This window comes from Microcebus murinus, chromosome 11 (assembly GCF_040939455.1).
Source record: "Microcebus murinus isolate Inina chromosome 11, M.murinus_Inina_mat1.0, whole genome shotgun sequence".
Taxonomy (NCBI): Eukaryota; Metazoa; Chordata; class Mammalia; order Primates; family Cheirogaleidae; genus Microcebus; species Microcebus murinus.
In genome coordinates this window covers 69,057,184-69,075,706 of record NC_134114.1, presented here as the reverse complement: position 1 = coordinate 69,075,706, position 18,523 = coordinate 69,057,184, and the positions used below count along the sequence as shown (strand labels likewise).

At 51.1% G+C, this 18,523-nt stretch overlaps 1 protein-coding gene and 1 long non-coding RNA gene across 7 annotated transcripts in view; one reads left to right on the top strand and one right to left on the bottom strand.

The window, feature by feature from the left end:
* Positions 1–778: 778 nt before the first annotated feature.
* NR2F1 (nuclear receptor subfamily 2 group F member 1) lies at positions 779–10,142 on the bottom strand. The gene is made up of 3 exons (XM_012751804.3): positions 9,376–10,142; positions 6,405–6,932; positions 779–1,318 (listed from the first exon to the last, which is right to left on the bottom strand). The coding sequence occupies exons 1-3, from the start codon at positions 9,833–9,835 to the stop codon at positions 1,038–1,040; spliced, it is 1,269 nt and encodes a 422-aa protein (XP_012607258.1). The 5' UTR covers positions 9,836–10,142; the 3' UTR covers positions 779–1,037.
* Positions 10,143–13,072: 2,930 nt separating this feature from the next.
* Positions 13,073–18,523, top strand: part of LOC105864140 (uncharacterized) — a 133,039-nt gene continuing 127,588 nt past the window's right edge. For 2 of the 6 annotated variants that reach the window (XR_012921714.1, XR_012921711.1), the window contains exon 1: positions 13,077–13,518. This is a non-coding gene — a long non-coding RNA (uncharacterized LOC105864140). Of the gene's footprint in view, positions 13,519–18,523 lie in introns of all 6 variants that reach the window. The other 4 variants (XR_012921713.1, XR_012921712.1, XR_001150847.2 and 1 more) reach the window with 4 other exon arrangements.

Here is an 18,523-nt window from a genome sequence, read left to right as displayed (position 1 = left end):
CGGCATTCCCCAAAGTCTCAATGGCTAAAGTCATGAACAAGGCGCCCGGCCCTCCCCGCAGAGCCCACGCAGAGCACAGCCCTCCGCATTTACAAAACCAAGGTGGCAGTTGGTTTTAGAAAATAAATCTAGCCAACTTAGTAATGCACCTCATAAGTTCCCCACCCACACACAAAAAACCCCAATTCTAATAATAGTTGAGGTGCAAATTAATCAGGGGTTCTCTCATACTGATGACATCTATCAAGGAACCAGACACATGGATTTTGCTAAATTCTTTTATTTTTGTTTAAATTTTCACTTCAATTTTAATTCTTGAAGAACAGCCTCGACAACATATATCGCACTCATTATAAGAAGCAAAGGGTTATATCAAAAATTATTAGTATAGAATGACAGGAAATCTGGTTTGGAACCAGAAAAAAATACAAAACAGATATAGATACATAGACACAGGACAATTTTTATAATTATCTGGAAAATGTTATTTTCCCCTAATTCTTGTTTCCTTTTTCTTTATGCGCATACGATGTTTAAATTTTACAAAAAATGAAAATAAAGACTAGTATTTTACAAAATGAATAACAATGTTTGGTGTGTGTGTTTCTACATAGGATTCAGTCCACTTCCATATGTGTTGTTTTCTGTACAGAATATATCCACGTCCGTCCACAATAAATCCTGGAAGGTCCATTAGTCTCCTTCTGTTTTATTAAAATTCTCATGGTCCTCTCTTCCAAAAAAAATTTTTTTTTTCTTTTTCTCACCAGACACAAGGTCCTTTTTTTTTTTTTTCTCCCCCACCCCCCACTTTCCAGAGTGCTCACAGATCTGATCCTAAGATTCTCTTTTTCCCATGCTTTGCAGCTCCGGTTGCATTTCTGCAGGGTGTGCTGCTCCCGAACCGGCCCTCCTACCCCCCTCCTGGCCTGCCTGGCCCGCCGCACCTCCCGGTGTCCCCGCGGCTTTGGAGTCCTTGGCCCAGGCCGGTCCTCTGAGTCTCTAGGGGGACGGGGCAGGTGGAAAGCGCCCAAGGTCTAGGAGCACTGGATGGACATGTAAGGCCAGTTGAAGCTGCTCCCAGACAGTAACATATCGCGGATGAGAGTTTCGATGGGGGTTTTACCTACCAAACGGACGAAGAAGAGCTGCTCGATGACGGAGGAGGACACGGTGCGCAGCGAGGGCAGTCGCAGCAGCAGTTTGCCGAAGCGGCTGGGCTGGTTGGGATACTGGCTCCTCACGTACTCCTCCAGCGCGCACTGCGACTTTTCCTGCAGGCTCTCGATGTGGGCGGCATCCGACAGGCCACAGGCGTCTGCCGAGCAGCCACAGGAGGAAGAGACAGGGAAAGGGGGCACATGGTTAGGCTGGCGAGCAGCAAAGGCCCAAACAAGCCATATCGATATATATGTGTGGTTTTTTTTTGAAGGAGAAAAGGAAAAAGAAAAAAGAAAAGAAAACACTCTCTTCCATACCTCCGTACTCCCTTCTTCACCATTCCCTTCTGCCAGGCCTCCAATACAAATAAAAATAAATCAAACCCCCACCGGGCCTAGGGGAACTAGAGAGAGAAGCACACACATGTAGATGTACAACCTCTCTACTTCTTTTGTTTTTCCACTTTCACCTTTGGATTAAATAACGTACAAGGCTGGAACCATGTTTGCTGTGCCTCGCAACCTGTCCTCGGCCTGCAGGGGAGCACCTTTCTGGCTGTGCTCATTAAAGGGGGGACTTTTGCCCCTTCAGCCCCTGATTTGGAGGTGTTCAGGACCCCTGAAGAAACATGCAGCCTGGTGGCAATTCTTAAAGGATTCTTGGAGTCCCCTCTTAAACCCAAATGACACCCCCCCACACCAGAAGTCTCAAGGAGAACCTAGATTGTGTAGTGAGCAAACACATGGGAGGGGGTAAGGAATCATGGACTGGCAATGCCTGGAAACAGATCAAGCCCATGGTTCAGCAATATAGGATTTGAGATTCACTATCTATGCAAGCAAGGACTCGGCAGCAAATCCTCGGTGAGGGTGTACACTTCTATCTGTGCCTTAGATCAAGTAATTGAAAATTGGTCACATCTCTGTAAGCTGTATGATAATCGGGAGGAATATGACTCAGTTACTCCAGGCTTCGGAAAGGAGACATCTTCAGTGATCAGACACAAAGCTGGGCTACAGGCAGCTGCTGCTGCTGCCTCAGAACTGGGGAGACAGAGAGTTGAGGGGGGAATTGGGGAAGATAGGCTTTCTGTGGCAGGACCAGGGGAGAAAAAGGCACCTCCACACAATGACAGCATCTCAAAATCTGTGTGCTTATCTCACATCAACCAAGGTGCTTCTTGGTACCCTAAAAATATTTCAGGACTACAGACTACACTATATCAACTAACTAGAGGCAAGCAAATGGAGGAGAGGGTGGAATCAGAGGAATGGAGGAAAGGCTTCCTCTCCTAGTTCAAATGCCCGTGTTGTTTCTTATATTAATAATAAATATTTAAAAAACAGGAAGATCACAGAGGAGCCCTTAGCCAGTCAGGAGGTTGACTAAAGATCAAAGGCAGAGTTTGCTAATATATAGATCTGGGAAGAAATTCATGCATGGCATTGCCCCCAAAAGGACACCATGTAATTATGAATGGGCAAGTGTGACCCTAAGAAGATACAACAAATGATTCAAAGCAAAACCTGTGTCTGCTGAGTTTCTAAGCTGTATGTCCTTATATTTCGAGAACCGAGATTTACAAAGCATCCTAACACCTTCATCTACAAGGCTATGGCCTCGAGCAAAAATACAAATAAAACTAGCGATAATTCAGGAACTTCTGAGGCAAGTCCCCTTTGACCTCAGATACAGATTAGATTCCTCTCAGATGTCTAATTACTCCAGCCAGCCAGTTGGGTACATCCACGCTGGCCTGGCTTGGGAAGCCAGTGAGATTTTATGGCCACCAGGGCCAGGGCAGGAACTCTTTGGGACTTTGCTTCTTTAGAGAGGAGACTCTGAAGTCTGCCCTTGGCCTTGCTTGCTAACCTGCCTGAATGACCGTGATGGGGACCCATATTTACATATAGCTTGCTTTACATGCAGTATCAGTCCATTGTGCTATGAATCACTCTCAGCTCCACACAATACAATAGGAAAAGGACCCACTGTTACCCCAGCAGATTTTTTTTTTTTTTAAATCCATATGTCCTCTCAGGACAGTAAAATATTTATCTGATATTTACGATTAAGGTCCCCAGAGTGCAAGATCACTTCCTGACTCCCAGATAGGCCACTCTAAGAGAGGGCAGCCCAGGAAAGGCCTGCTTGGGCCTTGTGCTGGCCGCTTCCATTTCTGTCCCCTTTTGGAGGCAGGATGCCTATAGCTGGGCCCGCCTGCCAGGTACCAGCCGGCCAGCTCTGTGGCCTTTCTCTGGCAGGAGACCTAGTTCTGGCCTGGTTTCTCACTCTGAGTATTCACTCACCCTCTTGCAACAGGCTCCCCCCAACTGTGGACAGAAGGTATAAGCTCTCAGATCAACTGGGGGGGGGCTGTGGTGACAAAGCTAGGTGACCAGGGGGTATAATGCAGTATATATTTATGCTCCTTGAGTTATACCCAAGATAAGAAAATGAGGTAGAATGTACGAAATCCATGTCTCACTTTTTATACCGTAGTGTCAATGTGGGTACTCTCAATATTTTTTCCACAGTATATGGAAAAGAAATTATGTAAATAAATAACCATTACTGCTCAGGCCCTCCTGGCTTAGCCTTTGTAGTACACAGAGTGTATTTCATGTTGTGCATTCAGAAGAGTTTAGTGTTCAGGAAATATAGATGTAATCAGCTGCCATAACTAGAAATCAAAGTTATTATTGTGCTGAAAATGGATTTATTGTATTTATGTTAACTAGATGGCTCCTTTCAGAGAAGGTCTCATTTATTTAAAGGAATATTTAGGTATATGAATTAATGAATTTTTTTAAAAGTAAGTTCAGGTCATGACCTAGTCCTTGGATGCTGTCCAGAATATTAAGGATTAAACATACCATCCGGAGGCCAAATGTGAAAACCACCACGGGGGACCCCTGTGCCAGCTTCAAATACTTAGCCAGAGCAAACCACGTTGGACAATATGTCTAAAACTGTCTTTTCCATCATTCAAAGTTTGCTTAAAAGTTGGATGACTTTGAGAAGGCTTCCCATGAATTCCCTTCTGGCTAGCAATCAAAACAAGTTTAGTCAAAAGTGGAAATGTGTTGTATGGAAGGGGGGGGGCTGAATTACTACTGACAGCTCTATTTCCATTTTCAGATTTTCTGCTTGCAATTTTTCCAATAAAATAATGTTATTGTTCACTTCTAGGCACCCCTTGCACGTTGAAGACTTGGTTCAAGAAACTTCTTTGGAAAACTTTTTAAAGGAACATTTTTCATAGGAATGTTTTAGGATGAGAAGTTAAAAAGAAAAGCATGAATAATTCCACAATGTTTCTGCAGCCTGCCACAGTCCTCACCTCTCTCTGGGAAAGGGCATGAGATTAGCAAAGTCAAGGGGGTTCAAAGAACCTTAGGGGGAACAAGGAAAAGGGAGGGGAGACCTTCCTTGAGAAGACCTCTGTCCAGCTCCAAGTCACATTTCTGCTTCAAGACACCTCACTGGATGAGATTTTAAAACCCCAGCTTCCCTGACACTGGCTTGCTTCCTGATGAATTTGGCTAAAGAGCTGGGTAGTAGAGAGCCAGCCAGGCCCCAGGCCTGCCAGAGCTAAAGCAGCCTGGTTGCTGCTTCCCAGGCTCTTTGTCACTTTTGAAAAACACGTTTCCATCAAGAAGACTTATTAAGATAAAATGCATTCAAACACCAAGGAGGCTATTCAATAAATCTTCCATTTGTTTTAAGGTTTGCACTTTATCCTCTTGCAAAGAATAACTCCCTCTCTCACTAGCAGACCTGCATTTGCACTGAAAGTAAAAGGGGGGCAGTCCAAGTCCATGGCTCTGGCCACCCTGCATACAAATGAGATGCTCTTGTCTAAATAAATTATCTGCTGTTCAGATCGATATTAATACTACATTTGCTACATTACAATATTGTGCAAATTTAAGAGTCATTTTAATACAATGTAAATACGATTCTTCACGCATGAAAGCCAAGAAATATTGATAGATTATACTATTGCTTACTGTTCAACAAGGCCTTGGGAAAGGAATTTTGCCATCTCTGCTCAAGAATGGTTTTAATTTGGCCTTTGGAGGGCCTGGCTCTAGGATGGATTTATTAGGATGGTTTATTTGTTCTCCAAATGGAGGAATTAAAAACAATAGTGCCAATAATAGTAGTAAAACTGCAGCTATCCCTACTCACAGTGGGCAGGGCCCAAGACCCGGTCTAAGCAGCTCTGTTCCTCACTAGCGTCCTTTCTGGCTTTGTTTATATTTCCCCCCATTACCTGCTGTCCCGGGTGTTTATATGTTTCCCTCTTGCAGGTTACAATAATAAAAGGCGGGCAGTGTTCTCAGAGGCTCAGACCAGAGCCCTTCAAAGGCAACGTTAATGCACTTTCCTGGAAGTTAATTTGAACCATCTATCATAAGAGAAATTGTTAACATGCATGTTACCACTGCCTACACTTAATTTGATATATTTTAAGGCACTCTGTTAAATTTTCAATGTTCATATGTTTTGCATAGCCATGAAATTTATCTCCAGGCCAGGAATCCTCCGGTACTTGTGGGTTCTACAGTATTGCTTTTGTTTTTTATCTTTCTTGTTTAGATCGAATCCGTTTTTTACGACCCTCAATAACCTCAGCAACTGCAAACATGAATGGTTTCCGATAAGGGAAAATCAGGCAGCAATAAAGCGGGATTATTTATGATTTATTTGTGCGTATTCTTCTCTTGCCACCTCTCTCTGTGTCTCTCTGTGTCGGGAAACCCATCCAGGGAGCGTGCCACCCAGGGTAAGAAGCCACATTCCCACGTTCTCTTCCTTCCCTCTCCTCCCCCAGAATCGCTGAGCTCTGGCTCACACACGCACACACCGCGCACACACACACACACCTCACACGCGCGCAGCCAGACGGATCCACGGCACCGCCTCCCCGGTCTCCCCAGACACACGCCCTCCGCCGCCGCGGCCCCACGCGGGGGTCCAGGCGACTAGGCCCGGCCGCCCGCCGTCCGCACCCGCGCCGCCTCGGCTCCCGCATCGCCGCGCTCCCAAGATGGCAGCGGCGCGGCCGGCCAAGTCCCCGCGCGGGGGCCGCAGAGCCGGGTCAGGCCCAGTGTCCGGCGAGGACCCAGCCCCGTGCCGCGCCTGGCGGCGCAGGAAACGCCGGAGGCCAGGCCCGGGCGGCCCGGGGCCTGCGCTCGCTCCAGCGCGGCCTGCCCTCCCCGCGGCCGCAGCCTCACCTGACGTGAACAGCACGATGGCTTTGAGGCAGCTGTATTCGGCCGAGTCGACGTGCAGCGCCTTGAGCTTCTCCACCTGCTCCTGGAAGATGCGGATGTGGTCCATGAAGGCCACGACGCGGTCGGCGGACATGGGCGAGGCGTGCAGGCCGGCGGCGGCCAGCAGCGGCGCCACGTGCAGCGGCATGGAGCACTGGGCCGCGTTGAGCACGAACAGCTCGCTCCAGGTGAGGCGTAGCAGGGACACCTGGTCGGTGATCTGCAGATCCGGGAAGAAGGGGATGTTGCGGGCCCACTCGACGGCGCTGAAGAGCAGGCGTGCGGCCAGCTCGCAGATGTTCTCGATGCCCATGATGTTGTTGGGCTGCATGCACTGGCTGCCGTAGCGCGACGTAGGGTAGGGCTCGGCGCGCAGCAGCAGCGAGATGTAGCCGGACAGGTAGCAGTGGCCGTTGAGGGGGTCCCCGTTGGTGAGTGCGTACTGGCCTGGATTGGGCTGGGTCGGAGGCATTCTTCCTCGCTGAACCGCTGACAAAAAGAAAGAGAGAAAAGAGGCAATGTGCATCCAGGGGGCTTGCGAACATCGCTGCGCCGTAGCGCACCCAACACAATGCAGAAACTCTTCCCTTAGCCACACGCGCCCCGCGCATCTTCTCTGGCTCGCTCTCACTCACAGCCCACACCCCGAGGAGATCTGGGGTGAGGCCCTCCAGCTCCACAGCTCGATGTGTCTGTCCAGTCATCGCCTGAGCCCCTAGCCACCTCACCCCCGCCAGAACTAGGCCTGACTTCAGGGCCCCCAGCCCGGTAGGGCTACAGAAGTGCCACCCAAACCCTCGGCCACCAAGAAGGGAAACATAGATAAATGAAACCCCACTCACCCTTCCAGGATGAACAAATCAGGGTTAAAGGAAAAAAAAAAAAAAAAAAGAAAAGGGCGAAACCGGAGAAAGGTTGTGGTTCTAGGCAAATGCCTAGCGGCCTTTTCATTTGCAAACAAGCAGCGTTTTGCTCATAAAATGTTTCCATATTCTCTTAAAATGCTATAGAATTATCCTTAAAATAGATACAAGTAACATAACCTACTAACTACTTACAACTTTTGAGTAGAGAACAAGTATCTCCTGCACCCCTCCCTTCTTCCCTCCTCCCCATCGCCCCACACAAAGTTCTCACTATTAGAAACAACAGAAAATTGAAAAATTTCAAGAAAAAGAGTTGAACTTACAGTAGCCAAACATTATTGAAAAAAGTGGGAAATATAATTAATGTCTGTCCTGCGCGGTGCCACTGCAACCTGCAGCCAGCTTTTGCCCAGTGAATGCACGAGCTTTCAACTGCAAAAACACTGGATTCATTAACCATCTGAATGCAAAACGTAAGCATGCTTTGAGTTCTTAAAGCTGACCAAAGTTTTTTTAAAAAATGTGTATGTTTTACTTCAACAGTGCCAGCGTTTTAAATTGCCATGTAAACAAAGACAACTTTAGGAAAAGTTAGGGCTTCTGAACTCTCCCCCCAACAAATTAATATAGATATGCCCATGTACATGTAGCTGCCTTATTTCAGATTGTGCACTATTTTCTTAAGTTTGCTTTGATTCTAATTTTAATGCAAGTTCCAGTGCAATTTAAGCTCTTGAAACATAATGGCTAGAATACTTTTTTCTAATTATAGTTTTGAACTTGGCAGTTATTTTTCAATTAAGTGAGAGCACAATTCAAAGTTTTTTGTTTTTTTTTTTTCAGATGCCTACAAAATCTCCCTGGAGCTAGAAATGAAGTCGTCATATTTGCCTGCTCCTTGAGATCTGAAGGAATTCAATTTCTTTTCTTGTGGCATATAAAATATAATTTTAAAGTCAATTACAAGAAGGAGTAATCTGCAATCTGCAAAATTGACTGGTTTGATAATTTGACTATAAGACATCTTTAATGATTGTCAGGAGATAAACTTTAACTGTAAACGGCTAAATATATTTATAAGAAAAGTACTGTATCTCTTGCCACATGAACATGAAGCTTATCCAAATACAACATCAAAAGTTGTGTTTTAAAAAAAACAAACCCATACAACACAGGGATTAAATGATGTGGAAGCTCATGCCAGCTGCAGTCTATGCATTATGGCCAAATCAGAAGGATTGGTAAATGCCGTTGTAAATTGTAATTTGTATGCAGTATTTAAGCAGAGGGTGGAGTTTGATGAAGAAATAAAACGAGTATCATGCTTTAAAAAAAATGACACAACTATGAAAGCACAGTTCAGTCACAAACTTTCCTTTCAAAGTAGAGGGGTGAAAACAAGGCCACAGCTCTGGAGGAGGCGGCCCCAGCTCCGTGAAGAGGAGAGGGAACCAGTGAACGGGCCAGAAGCCCCCCTTCCCCCCTAATTAGACCTACAAGTGCAATAAATCTCACTCCTCTTTTTCCAAGCTAAGCTTCCAAAAGGATGATGGCAGCAATGAATCTACAGTTCAGGGTACTCCAGCCCCCAGCCCTCCCCCATTCTAAATAAAGGGTATGAAGAGGTGGAGGGAAAAGTGGAATGAAAAAACACAGAAACAGAGTTTTCTGGGGAAATAAGCACCCCTCCCCAAGTTCATGCCAGCACAGCCCCAAGCATCCTCACGCACACGCGGGAAACAGACAACACACACCAAGCACATCCAGGACAGAGGAAAGGAGGGGATTTTAAGCCACAGCTCACGATCCCAGGGACACAATCCTGAGCAGGCAGCGGGCGGGGTGGAGGAGCCAGGGAGAGGAGCGCAGGCCGGGAGGGGGAGGCAGCGGCAGCGAGCTGGAGGGGGGGGGACGCTGGGGGAGGAAGGCAGCAGGGATGGGGAAGCTGGGACAGCCCGGGACCACAGGAGCCCCAGCCCCACACAGCAGCCACCCCAGCGAGAGAGAAAGAAAGAGCCAGGGAGGCGGGCAAAGCGCGGGGAGAGAAGCAGAGAAGAAATATTCACCTTCCCGCCTCATGCCCACTTTGAGGCACTTCTTGAGGCGGCAGTATTGGCACTGGTTGCGGTGGTGCTGGTCGATGGGACAGTTCCTGTTGGCACGGCATGTGTAAGTTAAGTTCCTGCGGACGCTCCTCTTGAAGAAACTTTTGCAGCCCTCGCAGGTGAATTGGCCGTAGTGCTTGCCGCTCGACTTGTCCCCGCACACCACGCACTCGATGTGCTGCTGGCTCTGGCCCGAACCGGGCGGGCCCTGGCCCTTGTCCCCCGCCGTGCCGGGGGTGGCGGGCGCTCCGGGCTGGCCCGGGGTCTGCGGCGTGTGCGGCGCGCCGGAGCCCGCCTGCTGCTGCTGCTCGCCGGCGCCACCGCCGCCGCGGGCCGCCTGCGCTGCGGGGTTGGGGCCGCCGGGGTTGCCCCCGGCCACGTCGTCCTGCGGATCTCGCCAGCTGCTAACTACCATTGCCATATCTTTGGGCCCGGGGAGCGCTGGGGGGAGCCGAGCTGCTCGCCGAGGGCCGCGGGGCGCGCGGGCGCGCTGGGAGGGGAAGGGGAAGGGGAAGGGGGGAGGGGGAGGGGGCGGGGGGCCCGCCGGGCGCCCCGGGGTCGCAGGAGCCGAGCCCGACCCGGGCACCGGCCGCTGCCTCCGCCGCCGCCGCCGCTGCCGCCGCTACTGCCTTGGCCGCCCCGCTGCTGCTGCGCGCCCGCCCGCCCTGCTGGCGTTTTGTTGTGGTTCCTGCTGTTTTCTTTCTCTCTTTTTGCAGCCCCCCCAGGCTCTCAGGCTCCCCCCCAACACCCCTGCTCCCCTCGCCCGCTCCCCCCGCTCTCCGTTCCTGGGGGGGCCGCGCTCTCCTTCCCCCCCTCCCCACCCCCCGGCGAGCAAGCTCCCTTCTCTCGCTTTTTTCTTCTTCCCCAAGTTGCAAAATCAGAAATGGCACAGGCGGCAGCCGGGAGCGGCGCGGGGCGCAGCGCCGGGGGCGGCGGGCATGGGCCACGGCGCGCGCACACACTCGCCCTCCGCCTCGCCCGCACCCCCGCGCACACACACACTCGCACACACACTCGCTCACCCGCGCCGGGCGCCCGCCCGCCCGCCGGCCGCTCGGGCTACGCGCAGCGCGCGGGCTGAGCCGACATAGAGGAAGCCGGCGAGGGTGGAGGCGGCGGCGGCGGCGGTGGAGGAGGAGGTCGCGGCTGCAGGCGCCGCTGGAGCTGCCGCCTCAGCTGCTGCGGCGGGCGCCGCTGGAGGAGCCCGGGCCCGGGCCGGAGTCCGAACAGGAGTCGGGGCCGCAGCCGGAGCGCGAGCGGAGGCCGGGGCCGCCCGCGCCGCCGCCGCTGTCCCGGCGGGAGCCCTCGCCGGGCTCGGGAGTGCGGGGAGCGCGGTGAGCGGAGCAGGGCGCTGGGCGAGGCTGCCGGCGGCGATCAGGGCGCGCGGGTGTCGGGGGGCCAGGTCCAGGGCCGGACGCAGCCAGCCATTCAGGAAGACAGCGCTGGAGAGCGGGAGGCAGCCGGCGAGGAAGATCACACACTTTGCTCTTTTTGTTGTGCGGGTGGCGCCGGGCTCTCGCTGCCTTCTTCTTTCGGGAGGTGACGGAAGGGGGAGAAAAATACGGGATAATTCACGCCGGCGACGAATTCACAGCGAAATAGAAAAAATAAAAATCAGAAGGAAATAATTGCCAAAAAAAAAAAAAAAAGGAAAAAGAAAAAGCGAGAGAGACATCCAAAGTAGGTCGAATAAATAATCCTCTTCTTTTCCTCTTTCTTGCTCCTTCTTCTGCTTCTTCTGCTATAACACACAGAGCTAGTTAAAAAAACCCTGGAGATCGCCCAAAAATGTTCTTTTTTTAGTATTTTAAATAAGTGCTCTTCAGCCGGGAACCAACACCCTCCCTCCAAAAAAAATCATATATGTATAAAATAACGATAAGAAGAATACGAAGGGGGTGCCTCCTCCTCCTCCTCCTTTTTTTTTCTTTAAGTTTAGCCCTCTCTCTTCTGCAGGAATGGAGTAAAAGAGACAAGGAGGAGGGAGAAAAAGGAGAGAAAGAAGGAGAAGGGGAAAACAACTAGTAGAATATGTAAGAAAAGAGAAAGAGGAGAGAGAAGAGAGGGAGAGAGAAGAGAGGGAGAGAGAGAGAAGAGAGAGACAGAAGAGAGGAGGGAGAGGGGGGAGAAAGAGAGGAGAGAGGAGAGAGAGAGAGACAGAGAGAGAGAGAGAGAGAAGAGAGAGAGAGAGAGAGACCCAAAAATTGAATGCGTTTAAACGGGAGGACTCGCAGAGCAATGTTTCCGAAAGGGGGATCTGCGCGAATGTCTGTATATAGTGAACTTTGACACTACTATTGAAACTGACACGTTTCTATGGAGATCGCTGCCTTATATGGAGCTCGTGTCAAGGAGCCAAGAGAAGGGCTGCTGGCAACTGATAATCAAAGGCGACTGACTGGTCAGAGCCCTGAATCGGGGGGAGAGAAAATGGGAGGCTAAGGTTAGCCAAGCCTCCTGCACGCCATTGGTTGGAGAGCCCCTCCCCCCTCCTCTTTTTCTTTCTTTCTTTTTTTTTTTTTTTTCCCCCTCCCTCTCAGCTACCTACAGACTGGGATGGCTTGGGGAGGAGGAGAGAAAGTGAGGGAGGGGGTGTGCTTCTGACAAGCGCAATTTACATTGAGATCGCCCTGCGCTGCTATTTACTCTGAGACCTGATTAGTATGGGTCGTCTATGGTCACACACACACACACACACACACACACACACACACGCACTCACACACCAGAGGGGGAGGGGATGACGAGAGGGAGAATGCCTTTCGATGGGCGAAAAGAGAACGAGAAGGAAATTATTTTGATTTCTTCTGAAAAGTTTTTAAAATTAGATTTTATGAGCGCGAAGAGTGCAATTGAAAATGTTTGGGAAAGATTTTAATGGGAATAAAACCCTCACCATTTTAACGATTCGTGAAATATACTGGGTTTGGACTGTTTTCTTCGTTCACATATAAGCATAATCCAAGTCTGGATTCAGCTCATTTTATATTCTTTTTAGAAACAAGGTTATAGGGTCTCCCTGTTCTTCTTCTTCTTCTTCTTCTTTTTTTTGATCCAAAGTATACCTTGGTTTTAAAGGTTTAATTACGACAAAGCACACTCCTGGAATTTGCAGCTCTTCCATCCGAATCAATGATTCCTATTCATCCCAGAGATTTTAAAAATAAACTTTCCAATCAATCCGATTTTTCCTCCTTCATTTTTTTTTATTTTTTATTTTTTATTTTTTGTGTGTGTCATCCCCAGGCTGTTCCAAACTCCAAACAATGCTTCAACAATTATTAATAAAACAGTAGTAAGTCCTCATATTGTTGCGGGGGTGAGGGTGGTGGTGGTGTCTGATGAGTGTGGCCAAGTCAGTCCCAGGAAAAGAGCAAACGACCGAGAAGATGGAGAAGGGGAGAGGTGGGGGTGAGAGGGAGAAGGAGAGGGAGGGGGAGGGGTGGGGAGGAGGAGGATGGAGAGAGGGAGAGAGAGGAAGGGAGGGGGAGAGGGAGGGGAAGAGAGAGAGAGGGAGGAGAAGAGGGGGGGAGAGAGGACAGAGAGAGAGAGAGAGAGAGAGAGAGAGAGAGAGAGAGAGAGAGAGACCCTGATTCCCGAAGGTGATTGGTCGCGGGAGGAGGGGCGCGCCGGAGGAGCGGGTCCCGCCGCGGGGCCTGCAGGAATCGCTGGCTCCGGCTGCCACCTAGCGGACGGGAGCCGCTCCCGGGCGGCACACAGCCGCGTCCCTCCTCCCCTCCCCGCAGGCAGCCTGTGCCTTTTCTCCAAACGAAGACAGCACTTTGAAAATTCTTTCAATGGATTTTTTTTTCCTTGAAAGATCGTACTGGGGGAAAATGATACTTCTATTAGTTACATATTCTCCAATCGCATCCTCGCACCCCCCTCGCTTTAAGATCGCTCCCCTAGGCAGGCTCAGGCTGGCGCGGAGCGGCGCGGAGTGACAAAGCCTCCGCGGCCGCCGCCGCCGGGGGTGGGAGCCGCGCTCTCCCGCCCGCCGCTCGACTCCGGAGGGCGTAAAAGTTTGCCTCAGCTCGAGCGCTCCCCGCTCCAACAGGCCCTCAGGTAAAGGTGGGAGCGCGTGGCCACGCTGTCCTGGCAGAGGTAGGGTGTGCTTTTCGGTGCTCGTTCTCACTTTGAGTCTCACCAGGGAGGGGTTTGGGGAGCGCTGAGTGTCCGGGGTGCGTTTCGCGCTTCCCGGTCTTTCCAGCTTAACGTGTCGTCGGGAGCCGGCGACCGCCCAGGGACGAGCGAGAATTTTAAAGAGCAGAAGAAAGGGTTTCCCGTGCCTGCCCCGCAGCCCCTCCAGCTCGAATAACGCAGGGACTGTCAATGCACTCCGCGAGCGGTGGCCCATTGTACGCAGCTGGTGGAGGGGAGGCGACCGGGGGCGGCAGGGGCTCCGGCCCCTCGCCCCCTCTGCCCCGATAAACGCGCGAATGGGCTCACGTCTTCTGGTCAGTTAAAAGGTGAAACGAACACAATTAAAATAGGCCGAAAGAAAGAAAGGAAAGAAAGTCTTTCTGTATACAGACTCTAAATGTTATCTCCCGTGCAGTCAGAGGCAGGGAGTTGAGGGGCAGAGGAGGCAGGCAGAGAGAGGGAGACGGGGGAGAGAGAAAGAGAACTCGGAGAGAGACGGAGGGCAGTGCAGAGGAGGCGGGAGCCAACACCAAGGGGACCGGAGGGCCGCTGGACGCCAGGTCGGCCGGCGCAACCGCCCTGGGACCCTGGACAGTGCGTCGTGGGCACCAGAAACAGGACTCGGCCAAACCCTGCCCCATCAGGCAAGTAATGCAATGGTTATCGTTTCTTTTGAACTTGGGGTCGGGAACGTGGGCAGGCCGGGAGTCTTGGCTTGCAAGGCCTCCGCAGGCCGGGGCTGCAGTAGGGGCCGCCGAGGCGGGACGAGAAGTTTCCGCGGGGCTGCTCAGGAGCTGCTGCCCCGCGGCCTCTGTCCTGCCGCGGCGCCGAGGCCAGGAGCGCGGCCGCCGCGCCTCCCTGGAGGTGAGGATCCTGCCAGCGGAGCAGCAGCAGTCCAAATCCAAAAGAGGTTTCCCCCCACCCCCATCCGCTATTCCCTAAATGCCCGGAGCTGGAAATGGCCGCGGGGCGAGGGGCTGGCAACCTCGGACCCGCACTTTCAGCACACGCTGGGGCCGACCCTGCTGGGGCCGAGCCGGAGCCGCGGTGGAGCCGGCTGCGGAGTCTGGCCCGGCTGGTCCTGGTGCCCGCGCCTCGCCGGGCTTGGGCCAGGACCTGGCGAGCTCAGCCCTGCCGCCCACCTGCGGGTGCAGTTTGTAACGCGATCCCCTAACGTAACGCGATCGATGGCTGCCTGTCTGATGTGGGCGATACTGTCAGCGGATTAAAAGGCACATCAAGCCGCTCTCCCGAGCCGAGAACCTGCGGCGGCGGCCAGAGAGCAAGGGGATCCGCAGCCTGGCAGCCTAGCAGCCGAGCCAGACTCCTCGCCCCACTGCAAGCCGGCTGGGGGCGGGGAGGGGGTCGCCTCCCAGGGGTGGGGACAGAGGGTGTGTGTGTGAAAGGAAGAGGCTCAATTAAAACCAACAAGAGCGCTTTCCTCCGCGCTGGGCAGAGGCGCGCGTTTGCGTCAGAGGCCGAGCGGGGCGGGCGCGCGGGGCGGGCGGGCGCGCGGGGCGGGGGGAGCCGGCGCTGGGGACCGCGCCCGGGGGCTGGGTGGGCTCGGGAAAGAGGCAGCCTTGCCCAGCTGGGCTGGCTCGGGGTCAGGCTCTGCGGGCGAAGGGCAAGGCTAGGCGGGAAGACTGACAGAGTCTGCCCGGGAGCGGCAGCGCCCACCCATCCTCACTGTGGGCTCTTCGCGCCCCCGCCGAGCTTTCAAACTTGAAAGAGGCTCCTGGGATCCGGGGTGACCCGGGGGCGGGGGCGGGGAGTCGGGCCCTCGAGGCCTCAGGCGAAGCTGCGGGCTCCTCCGGAAGGAAGGGGGAGGGTGCAGTCCAGGGCCCTTGTCCCAGGGGTGGGGGTGGGAAGCTGGTGGCGGTGGCGCTGGAGCAGCAGAAGCCCTGCGCTTTTCAGGGGAGAGGAGCGGCTCGCGCTCCTGTGGGGCATGTGTGCCAACTTTCTGTCCCGAGAGGGGGCGGAGGAAAAACGAGGCTTTTCAAGGAGGGCGCTTTACCCTTCTGGGACTCGTCTGGCCCGAGCGGTACTTAGAGCTCAGTTTCTCTTCCGGAACCAGTGCTCCCTGACCGCTTGCACACTCACGGGGCACCCCTCTTGTGCTCAACAGCCCTTCCTCCAGCAAAATGGCTTCCGTAGAGGCACTGAGGGTTCAGCTCAGTTCCTGGGGAGCCCTTTCTTTCTCTCTTCAAGGCTGTCGTTTGATACCGGTCCTACTTGGTACCCTCGTTCAGGGCCTAATGCAACCCACGCTCAACCAGGAAATAACAATATCTGTTGTTGTGGGGCAGGGTACCCAACAGAAAAATGATCATATTTTTCGAAAGCACCTAGGTCCCCAAGGTATGAAATCCTACACACAGGGCCATGGCACGCTCAGCTGGAAGAGCAAAAAACGCATTTACAATTTCCACCCTTCTGTTTCACCCATCTTCTTCTTCAGATCTCTCTCCCTCCCTTCTATCTCAGGCTCTTCACCCTGGAACTTTAAACCGAAACTGGACGTGTTTCTTGGACCCAGATCCGCTGTGGCCCTTGCCTCAGCATCCTACCCAAGGCCGCCAGCCAGGCCTGCCGGGCTCACCTGGGCATGGCCCTCTCCAGAGTCACTCTCTCCTGGTTAGGAAGGCCTGCCCTGTGGCGTCTTCTCTGCCTGCCTGGTCCCCACAGACTTGTTCAATGCACACGAGGTCTCCAGTGTGGTTCCCCCACAAGGCGAAGAGAAGGTACCCCTCCGCTTGAGGAAAAGAATTAGGTTGTTCGCTTACAACACCCCTTTTGGGCTACTAGCATCAAGGCTCAGCGTTAATTACCTTTTAAAAGATCTACCACACAGCACTTGATCTCTCCCAGCCGGACACCAGTAAACAGTTGCGATCTGGTGGGAAAAGGAGAGCAGCAGAAATTTGTGGCTGCACGTACAGCGTTGCCTTGTGTTCGGAGTCAGGATCTAAGCGAACTTTCTAGTCCATTAACATCCTTCCCTCCCCCCATCCGGCCCCCGCCCCGCCCCAATATCATTCTCACTACAAGGCTGAAACATTCTTCACTAGTTCTATGGCCTTTTTTATATTGGTATTTTGTTTTCCTGAAAGTCATTCATTTTGGCTTTTTGGTAAGTCACACTGAACAAAGGTGGCCTTGTAAAAACATTTTCTAAATCTAGTTCCAGAGCCATGGGACCCTACAAATGACCAGATATGTGTAAAAATTCTCTTTTATACCTCTTCCTTACCCCAAAATCGTTAAAAACGGTATTACTCTGCTTAGAGAGACTGCAGAACAGAAATAACCCTGTTTTATCAAGCCCATCTGGAGAGATGAACATGCCTGCAATCATTGGTAGAAAGGTCAGTGCCTCTGATCTTGCTGCAGACCTTTCCCAAAGAGCTTATTTTAAAGGTGCCGAATCAATTAGTCTCCCCTGGCATGAGATTAAGGCCAGGAGGAACGTAGTTGAAGATGTGTTTAAAATCGCCTTGTGCAGATCTTTTGGAGGAAATGGTACAGAGAAGCACAAGAATGCCCACCTAATGTTTTGTGATTATTAAAAATCAAAACCAAAATACACAAAAATATCTTCTCTACCCCCAACATTGAACTCAGTCTGTATTGTGGCTGCCCAGCTGTAAAAAGTTCTACCTTTGTCAACATAAAAACAAGGTGGACAGGCCAAGTTAAGAGTCAGGCTTCTGCTGGACTGCCTACTCTTAGCTTGCCCCTGTAGTTGAACCATGGACCCAGCAGGCTCCAGGGCTCACTATCACTCTCTGTAGCCCAGGCATTTCTTCTTTGTCACCTTTGGGACGAATACTCAGAGATAAGTCCTTTACCTTAGTAATCGGTTTAGTTTTCTATCTGAAACCCACCATTTAAAGCACTTGTTTTTGAAAAAAGAGATAAGGGAAGAACTTCCCTTTCTGCCTGGGCCCAGGAGTCGCAGCTGTGGGGAGGATGGCAGGAGAGCAGGCACTGACCTTTGGATGCAAATCAAGCCTTTTTAGAGGAGGAAAAGTGACAATCATTCCTAGCACACCAGTGAAGCCAGAGCCAAATATTTACTTTTTGTAAAAATAAAGTCTTAGCTATCTGGATGCATTTATGCTATGCAAAAAGAAAGAAAGAACTGGACATTTTTATTATAAAAATTTTTATTTTAAATGCCCAGATTGCATAAAGAATAACTGCATGGCTGTTCTTCCTGGGGAAAATGGGTTTGGTTTGGATGAAATTTGAAGTTTTGAACTGAGTTTGAAGGTTGTTAGAGTACCCTGACAATACAATCAACTGCACTATATAATCATTTCCCTTAATAGTTACCTGTCAGAGTACCTATTTCTTTTAGTACCGGATTAACCCATCAGAAGTAGATCTGAGTTGGACATTTCACTGACTAAAGACTGCTCAAATATGTTTGTCTTTAATGTCACTTTCTTCACTGCCTTTGAGATAAACTAGTGGAAAAGTATTGGCTCAAAAAGCCAGCATATCTGTTGGTGTTACCAGTGATGCTGCAATCATATTTACCTATCAGAAGGTTGATCTGAATAATAAATCTAACATTCCTTTCTAAACTGTCAGTGGAAAGATATGTTTATTACAGTGTCCTCCAACACTGAGCAGAGAAGGGATTTAGGTAAAGTTTAAATAAAAAAGAATGAGCATAGTACACTCCTGATAAAAGCCACATGGAGCAGTAAATAATTATACCCTTTGTTATGATATGTATATTTTATTTACCCATTTCAGAGATGGAAAATAAACCTAGCTCATATTCAGGAGGAGTTAATAAAGTATTCCAAATGCATGATCTAACAAAACTCAGGGATAGTTCTATGTTTTATTGTTAACCCCTTGCATGAAATCTTCTGAAGCTGAAAAGAGAAAGGAAAAAGCTTTTGTGTTAGTTGATCCTTGGCTATTCTAGGGCTCAGGTTGGTGTGAAAGGGAC